This window comes from Rhipicephalus microplus, chromosome X (assembly GCF_043290135.1).
Source record: "Rhipicephalus microplus isolate Deutch F79 chromosome X, USDA_Rmic, whole genome shotgun sequence".
Lineage (NCBI taxonomy): Eukaryota > Metazoa > Arthropoda > Arachnida > Ixodida > Ixodidae > Rhipicephalus > Rhipicephalus microplus.
This window is the reverse complement of record NC_134710.1, coordinates 96,177,753-96,189,937: the sequence shown is the minus strand read 5'-3', so window position 1 is coordinate 96,189,937 and position 12,185 is coordinate 96,177,753. Positions and strand designations below refer to the sequence as shown.

Here is a 12,185-nt window from a genome sequence, read left to right as displayed (position 1 = left end):
TTCAACGGAACACAAGCATTTAACTTCCCATTAAGCAGCACTTGTGTAACATCTATGACCAGACTCTAACAGGGCGCGATTCCCTGCACTTGAATGTTGCAGGTTTCATCCTCTCGATCGAAACAAGGATATCGAAACGAATACATGCGTACGCTTTTCGCAACGTCAAAATTGCGAAAATTTTTCGAACAACAACGTCGTTCGGACGGCACCAGTGAAGTACAGAAGTTAGTGTGGGCTGTAGTCGTAACTGCATATTTCATTCCTCTAACCATTTCGCTTCGCTGGTCGAGCTCGAGCGTGTTGGCGGCATGCAGCGCTTTGTAATATCCACTATAATTGGGATACACTCAACGCACAATAAAACGTATCCTTTTTATTTTGAGCTCGCTGAAGGATAATATACAATAAATACAACCAAAGTGACTTACGAGCATGAAAAAACATTAACGCGCGACGGGACGTGAAGTGCAACTCTCTGCTCGTGAGCTATAGCTGATTGTTCGTCATCGCTGCCCCTCTCAGCGCGTTGACAACCATCTACGTCCAGTGAAAAATCCTCTACGTCAAGACAGTTTTTTGAACATCACTGCTGAAAATACGCTGTGAAAAAAATTTTTGTCAATGACGGTGAATATACTGGCAGCTCTATTTCCAAGCTTATGACCGTCATTTTCAAATTATTGCACAATTTTATTAATTTCATGTGTTTCCCAACATCTAAAATTACGAGCAAACCGTCCAATTGATAACAAATACATCAAAATAACGACAGGTCACCATTTTCAAATGACAGCAAAATTTTATCATTTTGATGTGTTTTACATCATTTCAAAATACAAGCGAACCGTCAAGTTGTGCATTTACTTCGAAATAAGTACAGGTAGTCATTTGCAAATGACTGTATTCTTTCATTATATTGGCGTTTTTTTAGTGAACTTCATACACAACTGAACTGTCCGATTGACAACCTTTGATCGTCAAAAGTTGTCAATTTTAGATGAAAGTAATTACTAATTAGTGTCACTTAATGCCTATTTGTGAATTAAAACTATTATTAGACCGTCAATGTAGCATTTTCTTTGTAAGGTGACAGCAGGCTCTCACTGCATTGTCGATAATGGCTCATGAGAACAAGTGTATTCTATGTCATCATGAATTGTAGTGTAGTCTACGTCATCATGCCACTGTCATTCGACATGGGTAGCACTGCATAAAATATGCAATGAAAGTTTTCGTGAATACTTGCACATTTATTCTTCAAAGTATTTTGAGAAGGCTGAGCACCCTTCGAGCTACTCCGCTGACTCTGCCTTTACCACAGCGCTGACGAAAATAGAATGACAAAATAAATCCATGCTCCATAAACTGTGCTAATCACATACTTGGGCTTCAGAAGTGAAACGCCGGAAATGTGTCAACTGCACTAACTTGTGTAATACAGACACTGCATTATGAAATTGAATAACACCAGACAGAAATTTTGTGCAGCAAACATGATGGTTTTTGTCATATGCTGAAAATATGGGAACATATAAAACAGAAAACATTAATACATTACAGCATTGCAAAAAGTTGTCCTTTTTATAAAAACGCTAAGCATGCAGCATATTGTAACTTATTGCCAAGGCAAAAATGAAGATGAAATGAGTAACCTATCAGAGTCTTCAAAGAGTAACACCTTGACATAAACGAAAACACTGTATCATTATAATTGATAGAACCTGCAGTATTATATAAATTATTTAGTGTGACATAGTTTCCCTTAGGTGCCTAAAGTTTGAAGTGCCCTCTACCGTATAAACCAGAATATAAGTAGAGATATTTTCAACAAAACAACGAGCTAAAGTTGCCTCTCGTCTTATATAGCAGTGTCTAGCCGACAGTGCACCGCTGTCTGGCAACATGTGGCTTGCATGCGCATGAGAAGCCTGACATAGCCATATTCGCATTCAAATCCAATAGCAGGTTTTTTTTTTCTCTCTTGTCTGTTTTTTCGTGTTTGTGATTTGGCTCCGATCTGTTCTAAGTTCTCGCTCCGCTTGACATTGTGTTTCATTTTTAGTGGTATTTGTTTCGTTCACTGAATATGAGTAGCAATACGAGAAGGCAGTACTCCGCTGCGTTTAAACTAGAGGTTGTTGAGTTTGATTGATATATCGGGCTTAACGTCCCCAAACCACCATATGAGGTTGTTGAGTTTGCAGAAGCGAATGGGAGTATGGCTGCTCAGAGCCGCTTTGGTGTATCAAAAAAAAGCGTGCGATATTGGAGGGTGCAGAAAGGGAAGCTGCAGATGTGCAATCCTCGGAAAATGTCATTTCGTGGGCGAAATGCGGTTCATCCGCAGCTGAAGGATACGCTAGGGAACTTTGCGTTGGAAGTTCATGTGTGCTCGCTGCCAGTGACCGTATATACCATTCGCAAGAAAGCTGTGCAACTCGCTCGAGAAGCTGGGCTCACCAGAGAGGAGTTTTGTGCACCAAACTCTTGGGTGCGTCGATTTATGAGACGCAAAGAATATTCTTTCCGGTGGTGCACATCCATCTGTCAGAAGTTTGCAGACGAGTTCGAGGACAAGCTTATAAACTTTCAGGGCTTCGTGAACCAGCTTCGGGAGCAGAACAACTACCTGATGGGGCAGATTGACAATGCCGATGAGAGCCCCGTGTGGTTTGACATGCCTTCATCGACCATGATCATGCAGCGTGGCGCCAAGGATATGAAGCTGTTGTCCACTGGTAACGAGCACTCGCGCTTTACCGCCATGCTGGCATGCATGGCAAATGGTAGAAAACTTCCGCCCTTCATCATTTTCAAACGTAAGACAATGCCGAAGGAAGTGTTCCCACCCGGTGTGGTCGTTCGCGTCAACAAAAAGGGATACATAGACGAGGCCATGATGCTCGAATAGATACGAGTATATATAGTCTGGAACCGTCAGCCAGGTGCACTGCTGCGTCTTTGCAGCATGCTGGTGTTAGAAGCGTTTTGTGGTCACTTAACCGACGCTGTGAAGCACGCACTGGGTGATGAAAAAAAAAACGGACTTCACCGTGATACCAGGTGGTGGGACGTCCACCCTCTAACCGATCGATGATGTTGTGCTAAACAAGCCGTTCAAAGACCGAGTGCGGCTGGAGTACCAAAAGTGGATGTCCGCCGACAACCCAAAGACACTGATTGGCCGCCTACAGAGGCCCCTGCTTGCGACTGTTTGTGGCTGGGCGCTTTCCGCTTGGCGTTCCTTGCCAAATTTCATGGTGGAAAATGCTTTTAGGAATGTTCTATCAGCGACTCGCTGTATGGCACGGAAGACAACGCACTGTGGAAGGCGGCCAGCGACAAACTCTCATGTTCAAAACACAGTGGTGCTTCGTCTGACGAATAGGAATAGTTGCTATGGTGGTTGAGGGGAGCTCCAACGATCAGGGTGTGGTGCGCCCAATTCGCAAATAAATGTCGTTCGGTAATTTAGGGTTGTTTTCCTTTTTTCTTTTTCGGTAACCTGAACTTGGGGGGGGGGGGGGGGGGGAGGGTCGACCTATAATCCCACTCGACCTATAGTCAGGTTTATACGGTAGGCAACACAAAATTCTTTCGCAAAATATAATGGCTCAATAACTACTACTCAAATTCATATATACCTGCACAATTCTTTTTTTAGCATGATAGGAGATGGTCGAAAATTGGCCGGGTACGCTTGATATGAAATGACCCAATACATTTGACATGGCCTCTGAAATGGTTGGGACACTTGGCTTAAAATGACCCAGGTGTTGTTACCCTTAGATAAACACATACCACCTGTTAGTGGAAATAGCTTTACAAACAGATATTGCACGAGAAATAAAAAGAAAACAACGTTGAGCAGCAACAAACTATCATATGCTTCTTGAAAAAGACATCTTTATAAGAAAGAAAATAGGAATGCAGAATGCAGTCCAAGTTTGCTGGCATAGGCACAATGTTATGAGACAAGCCATTTATGCGTTAAATGGCACAATTTAAAGGTGAACGTGTTCGAAAGAAATCTGTGTGGCTGGGTCTTTAGAACTAAAGTGGCTGGTGAACCTAATTATTCATATAAATGGAAAAACACTGAATTTTTGCATCTTGAGGTAGCCTTATTCTCAAATTTTAAGTGAATCTTGCCTGTCATACATTAGAGGAGCAGGTTAGGACTGCATAAAGTCCGTCTCACTATCTGCATATAAGACAGTTACAGATCAAGTCAGGCTATAGAAAAACAATATTTCGGTTGAAAACTTCATGATCATGCATTGTCGCTTGAGACGGCCTTTCCCCAAGCGTACTTATCTTCTTGAGGGCTGCAGTATTGAAGAAGACAAGTTTACTTGTCATAACGTTTGCTCTAGCGACACTCCACGTTCTCGAACTTTCCATCTCTATCTTTCCAAGAACTTTTGCCTTGAATAACAAGCTAAGCTACACAACTCATGTTTTGAGCGAAAAATTTCTCTATGTTATACCTACCAATGACAACTAGATGAGGTGTTGCTGGCATCCTCTCCAGGCTCTCTTCACCTGCATGCTGGGAATTCACAAGCGAACAATCACTTGGACTCGGGAGAAAATTTGTAATAACCAGACATACCTATCTGAATCACACATCATAACCAAACTTCTAAGGGTCGCCTTGCATTGTTTAACATAAGCAGCTGATAATGCAGTTCATATTACAAGCCTACACACTGTCCAAGGGGAGAAAATACATGACAAAATAAAAGATAAAAAGAAGACCACATTTCGACTTCCATAGAGGCCTCCTTCACAATGAGGCCAAGCAACTGTGGCTTGGGTGCATGGAGAGAGTTGGCCTGGACATCAAATTTGAGGTATTAGTTTAGAAGACATAATTTAGGATCGGATCTGTCTTTACAAATGAAATGCACGTGTAACCAGAAATGGTAAAACAAGTAGACTAAATGAAAAAATTGTGAGATATTGAGTACATACCTCGCTTGGCAGAGTGAAAGTTGCAGTGACATCAATGACCAAATATGCTTGAAGTTGACCTGTCTACGCCAGAAGGTGTCTATTGACCCTTCAGACCAGGCCTGTGAACCAAAGACGATTGAAGCTATTAGCAGTCAGTGAATGATGTCTATTAGACAGTCGCATGCAGTAACTTGCATACAAACTTGCAAGCACTTGACACATCTCGTAGAGTCGTCCTAAACCTACTGCGTTTTAAGTGCTTGCACATGTCGATAACGCTGCACCTGACTCCAGTTTGTCAATTTTTACGAAGGGATATCTGGTGGTTTCATAAGCAGTAACTTTCCTTTAAATATTCAGTCAGCCCACACGCATGATTGCTCTTAGTACAATGTTTCTCAAAATACACTCTGTTTTTCCCATCTTGGTCTTTTTTCCGCGAAGTATTTAGGCATCCGTGTGCATTTACAAGCTAAGGTCACTTTCGATTGCGATTCGCGAATCGGGGTAGATTTGCCCGATCGCAATCAGATACCAACGTCTGCTTTTTATGCCGGCTAGCGGTTGAGAGCCAGAGTAAGAAATTGCAGAAGAGGTGCAGTTTTCAGCCACAGTACTAGACAAAAAAAAAAAAAAACTATTTCTGGTTGACGTATAAATTTATGGATTCGCGGCTGTATCGTCCACATTATTTAGTTCCTCAAAAAAGTGATGATCATCACGGCCTTATAGCGCAGGTATTATAATGAACAGATCAAAACGAAGAACAAAAAGTGCTTACGAAACATCTTCATCAGGTACTCTCAATGCATTCAGCGGTACATAAGATGATAACGCGCTCGGCCAATCAATTCCGGTCCTTGCACCGTTAACCACTTTCAATCGCGATCGAAAGTGCGCGATAAGTGCAATAAACACGCGCTAATGCTCCTCGTACGCTCACGTTCTTTTCTTTTTTTTCCACAGAAAGAGGACTTTTTTTTTTATCATTAGACACAAGCTGACGCTTGAAAATCGCTGCACGTGGTTGAGCCTCGGCGCGAAAGCACCTCCCAAGGCGGCGGTGTCGGGCTAACTCCAACGGTGCATGCACGTCGGTCGAATGCATACTGCAAGTGGAGAATTCGCACAGACGCGCGAAAGAAGTCAACTCCACAACCCGCGAAAACTAGCGCTTGCTCTTTCGCTACTCGCCAACTAGGTGACGCGTTAAAACCATGGACAGCCGAAGGATGTACACAGACGAAAGGGGTATATAAGCACACTCACCTTGCACCTGGGTTTAGGCTGGAGCGTCGAGCAGAACGCGCGTTACACGGGCCCTCGGTCCTTCCAGTACACCACGCAAGAAATAAGACAAAACGGCGCACCAAGCTGAAGGCTTCTTCCCGGCGTGGAAAAAAAAAAAAAACCCGCGCAAAGGTCGAAGAAACACGAAGGAACATGCTGGAAATGCATGCATCGGCCCCCTCGGCTGTTGTCTCTCTCTGGCACAGCAGCGGTGGCATCCTTTCCACTGTATAGTGGAGGGGTCACCTCAAAGGGGTGCGCTAGAGAGTGAGGTGTCACACGACGTGTGGTAGCCAACCGAAGCGCACTGGAAGCTTTTCTCCCTTGGTTTCTCATCCCTGCTTCTCTCCGCTATGTATACGACGGCGGAACCCTCGTCTTTTGCGTTTGACGCCGTCGACTCGTCAAAGTAGATCAAGAGATGGTCGTCAAAATGAAGGCCCGTTTTTACAGTGTAATCTGAGGAATTCTCTTCACCAAACGACTTCGATAGCACCAACAACGCGTCAAGTAGCACGCACAACATCCACACGACATCACTCACCACGTATATCGGGTGGTTCGGAGATCATTTAGCTTCGATACCCGGCAAGAAAGGAATCGCTTGCAGTGTGCTTCCATCTATGAACAAACGCAAAAAAAAAAAAAAACACTCGCAGCGTAGGCCAACATTTGGAAGCGCAAATCGGAAGTCTGTGCTACTTTCCGCGTAGAACGATTGTGATGGGATTCATGCACTACAAAAGTACTAACGAATGCTATACGCACGTAAAATGAGGCGGGTTTCAACTGAAATGGTCAGAAGTTAACACTTAACTATCCAAAGTTGCTGCTTTTAGAAAATCTCGCGAAGCTGATAGCTGTACTCTGCGGGCTATAATCGAGAGCGCTAGTCGACGTATTTTCACTAAAAACTTCGCCTCTCGCCAAAACGAAGCATATTTATCGTGCCACGGACGGTTCGGTATATTCATTGATGCAGGAAACATACAAAGTAGTTTGTGTTCGTTGCTTGCTAACGCGTAAAAGTACGGATAGCACCGTCGAACACAGCAGCATTCAGAGCGTCTGCATACTGACCATCCTTGAAAGGACGTTCCTGAATTCCGCTAGGCGGCGCGGCAGTCTATGAACATTGGTTTTCAACGAGACAGAATTCACTTCGATGGGCGGCTAGGTCATGAGGTGGGTTGGCGACTTGCAGGACGCGCAGTAGCTTTTTTGGGGGGCAAGCGAGCCCTTCGGGGTGCAGGATAGCTAGTAACGAGGAAAACAACCAGGGAGACTCTTCGACAGGTGTTATGGACAGATACGATTCCAAAGTGGCACCAATGTCTAAGATAGGTAGAGTCCGGGCCATAAATGGACGTAGCCACGAGCGCCGAGCCCATTCAGACATAGGGTATATTAACATGCAGGGTGGTAGGAACAGGCTGAAGTGGGAAGTGATAGAAGAACAGCTAAGAGAAGAGAGGCCGATGGTATACGGTTTTGTAGAAACACATCTCAGGGACATAGAACAACCTCCGAACAATCCGGACTACGCGTGGGAATACTGTAATAGAACAGAAGGCAGCAGAAAGGGGGGTGGTATTGGGGCATTCCTTCATAAAAGTACAGACTGGCAAATGGTCAAGCAGGAGTGCAAGGAACATTTATGGCTAAAAGGGAAAGTGGCAGGTCAAATGACACTCCTTGGTTTCGTGTACTTGTGGACGGGAGCAAAGGCCAGAGAGGAAAACCAGGCAATGGTAGAGTGTATATCAAAGGACATTCAGGAGTTAGGAAGAGAGTGCGAGATAATTATACTAGGAGACATGAATGCGCACATGGAAGATATAGATGGGTATACCAACCCGACAGGCAAAATGATCATGGATATGTGTGAAAGGCTTGATTTGATCATTCGCAACAGTACCGAGAAGTGTGAAGGGCAAATAACATGGGAGGTAGGAAGGCTGCAGTCGACGATAGATTATGCACTGATGTCACATAGGATGTATGATAAGCTCAGGGGAATGCACATAGATGAAGGTGGCTCCAGAAGTCTGGGTAGTGATCACAAACGTATCAAGCTAAGTTTTGGAAGAGCAGTAAAAGTGGGAAGGAGACAAGATGAGCAACTACAGGAAAATTTTTATTCAGAATGGCAAATTGAAATAGCCACTAAACAAATTGAGAAAGTAATCACGGAGGATAATAAGACAGTGTGGACATACACGAATCTAATTAGACTCTTTGAGCTAGGGCTTGCTAAGACGCGTAACAAGTCACCCCGGAAAAGAAGACACAAACCCAAAAGTTGGTGGGATGAGGAAGTTAAGAGAGCCATAGGAAAACGCCAGGAAGCCTCTAGGGAACACAGACATGCTAAGCAGCGGGGTGAACCGACAGATGATGTTGAAAGAAAATGGGAAACCTTTCTAAGCTGTAGAAGGGCTGCATCCCTTCTGATCAATGAAAAGATTAGAAGAAAGGGAGCTCAGTGGCTGGCAGAAGTACATAAAAAAGATAGAAAGGCAGCTGCGAAATTTTGGAACCATCTAAACTCCCTAAGAAATGAGACGAGCCTAGAGCAGAGTTTTATAACTACAGCCCAAGGTGCCAGGCTAGAAGGGGACGAAGCTATTGAATATATAAGAACAAGGGTGACAGAAAAATTTCAACAAAGAAGTACTTTATGCACCACAATAGACAAGGACGAATCAAGTGGTGCAATGGCTCCATTTTCACAACGAGAGTGGGAAAGGGCTGAGAAAAGGGTTCCTAGTAGTACATCAACAGGTCCAGATGGCATTCCAATTAGGCTGATAAAGACATTAGGTCCGAAGTCTAAGCAGGCTTTGAGAGAGGCAGTGAGCAAAATAATAATCGATGGTGAAGTTCCCGATGGATGGAAACTTAGCAGGATGAGCATGATCTATAAAGGAAAGGGGGACAAAGCTGACATAAACAACTACCGTCCTATAACAGTGACATCAGTGGTCTACAGGCTGGCGATGCAGATTATAAAGGAAAGACTGCAGGCATGGATAGAAGATGAGGGGGTGCTGGGAGAATCGCAGAATGGGTTTCGGAAACACAGGAGGTTGGAAGACAATCTGTTCTCACTGAAGCAGTGCATCGAAATAGCAGAAAAGGAACACAGGCCCCTGTGGCTAGCATTCTTGGATATCAAGGGAGCGTACGATAGCGTGGTTCAAGAGGAATTGTGGGGAATACTGGACACACTAGGCGTGGAACATGTAGTCACTAATCTTTTAAAGGGTAGCTATAAAGGTAACAAGGTAGTTATAAAGTGGGAAAAACAGGTATCCATGCCTGCAGAGGTAAAACGGGGATTTAGGCAGGGGTGCCCCCTGTCACCCTTATTATTCATGATGTACCTACAAGGATTAGAGGCAAATTTAGAGGGAAGTGGGCTGGGCTTCAACCTCTCTTTAGTCAAACAAGGAAAACTTATTGATCAGGCACTACCAGCATTAATGTACGCAGATGATATAGTGCTAATGGCCAACAACAAGGAAGATTTGCAGAGATTGATGGACATCTGCGGTAATGAGGGAGATAGGTTAGATTTTAGATTCAATAAGGAAAAATCAGCAGTCATGATTTTCAATGACAACGAAGGTAGTGAGCTTAGGATACAGGAGGTCATGCTAGAGATAACAGATAAATACAAATATCTGGGCATATGGATAAGCAATGGGACCGAGTACCTGAGGGAACACAAAATATACGTGACGACTAAAGGTAACAGGAATGCAGCAGTGATGAAAAATAGGGCACTGTGGAATTACAATAGGTATGATGTTGTGAGAGGAATATGAAAAGGGGTCATGGTTCCTGGGCTGACGTTCGGCAATGCAGTCTTGTGCATGAGATCAGAAGTTCAAGCAAGATTAGAAATTAAGCAACGCGGAATAGGTAGGCTTGCTTTAGGAGCTCACGGGAATACACCAAATCAGGGAGTACAAGGTGATATGGGATGGACATCATTTGAGGGCAGGGAAGCTAGCAGCAAGATAAAATTTGAGAAGCGATTGAGAGAAATGAAGGAGGAGTGTTGGGCTAGGAAGGTTTTCAGCTACTTGTACATGAAGAATGTCGATACAAAATGGAGGAAGCGAACCAGGAAGTTGACTGGTAAATACTTAGAAAACAGCAGGTGGCCAAACCAAAAAGAACTATCGGTTAAGAAGAAAGTGAAGGAAACCGAGACTGACATGTGGAAAATGGACATGATTAAGAAGTCCGCACTAGAGATCTATCAAACTTTTAAGCAGGAAATTGCCAAGGAAAGGATCTATGATAATACTCGGGGTAGTTCTCTACTGTTTGAGGCAAGGACGGGAGTACTGCGAACCAAGACATATCGGGCCAAATACGAAGGGGTAGACACAGTATGCAGTGCGTGTGGAGAGGAAGAAGAAACTGCCGAACACTTGATAATGTTCTGTAAAGGGCTTCACCCTATAGTTCAGGATGATGGCGCAGAGTTTTTCAAAGCACTGGGGTTTAGGGACCGGGAGGGCAAAATAGACTTTAAGCAAGTAGACTTAACTAGAAGGAGGTTATCGGATTGGTGGCTAAAGTCAAGGCACGAGTGAAAATTAAACTCTTCACTGCAAAGTACGAATCCTCAAACTCACTTTTTAAGGAAAAAAAATAAATATAGTTTTGGGTTCATTAAGTACTACGGCTTGGTGGCGCTAGCCACCGCCCAATCTAAAGGGTACAGCCATATCTATCCATCCATCCATTCATTGCGAATAGCGCTGTGAAGAGTGCTAAGGGCAAGCTGTTTATTTACCCCATGCACAATTTGGCGAGCCTCAGAGCTCCGTCACTTCAGCGCGTTTTTGTCTTCAGTGGCAAGAGACGCCACGGGATTGTGTTGGGTGCGCTCTAAAGGTTGTCGTCTCGCGTTTCGATGACCGCCGCCTTCACGTAACATTCGGATGAGCACGAAGGTCACTTCGCGCGCTGCCGCGGTCATGTTTACGAAAGGAGCACGTGGCTCACATACGAAGAAGTAAGAATTGTGACTGTTGTTCGCGCTTGTCCTGTGTATACTTGTGCGTTCGTTTCGTTCATATTTCTCTTTGAACAGCGCGCTTAGGTGTCGAGCTGTAACAGTTGTTAGTCCGCGCACGTCTTGTGTATCCTCGTTTCGTGCGTGCTTTTTGCTTGACGTGTGTGCTGAAAGTTTCGGTCTGCTTGTCGTTCCTCACGCCACTTTGAATTTGCTGCTGTAGTATTCATTCTTTAGCCCTTGTGGCGAAACAAAGCAAAATAAACGCTCAACTACCTATGTGTGGACATGTTTCGCTTTGATACTATACCGATTCCTAGAAAAAGAGATCAGCCACGCTGTTCGTTGTTTTTTTTGTTTTTTTTTCAGACCTACTCGTACTCCGGGAAGACGTGGAACATAGCTGCTTGCGGGTTCGTGCCGTGAAGCTGTTTTTCAAGTGTGGCGTGGCATTTCACTTTCATATGGAAGGCAAGTCGCTGACGTCCGGGACAATATGCGAGTGAGTAAGCTCTTCAGTACACTTTTGACTTTAATAAACCTGCCCCATTAAGGCAAACCTCGTTCATTACTCCCAACGCAGACTCCTGAAAACGTACGTGGAGTGCGGAAACTTCGCTCTTAAGGACACAAACTGCACGAGTGACGAAAATCTGCAGGAACACATGAAGTTTTTTCTGACCCAATCCCTTAAAAGGCACTCTTTGAATTGCCAAGACATTCCCGGCTACAACGAAACGTCACCGTTTTCGAAAGGTAAGCGAACCTAATAACTCACTCATAGCTGTGCTTCCACTCAAAGGCTTGAAGAGATGTAGATACAGTAGCTAAAAGAGGCGTAGATTTTCAATTGCACACAATTTTAGAAGTGGAGAAATGGTTCGTACGGAGTCACAGG

General features: G+C 44.2%; 1 protein-coding gene across 2 annotated transcripts in view; it reads left to right on the top strand.

Annotated features, from left to right (window-relative positions):
* Positions 1-12,185, top strand: part of LOC119176749 (uncharacterized) — a 74,054-nt gene that overhangs the window by 17,167 nt on the left and 44,702 nt on the right. For both annotated transcript variants that reach the window (XM_075877297.1, XM_037428106.2), the window contains exons 5-6: positions 11,657-11,789; positions 11,871-12,043. In XM_075877297.1, the coding sequence (XP_075733412.1) occupies positions 11,657-11,789; positions 11,871-12,043 (306 nt within the window). The remainder of the gene's footprint in view (positions 1-11,656; positions 11,790-11,870; positions 12,044-12,185) is intronic.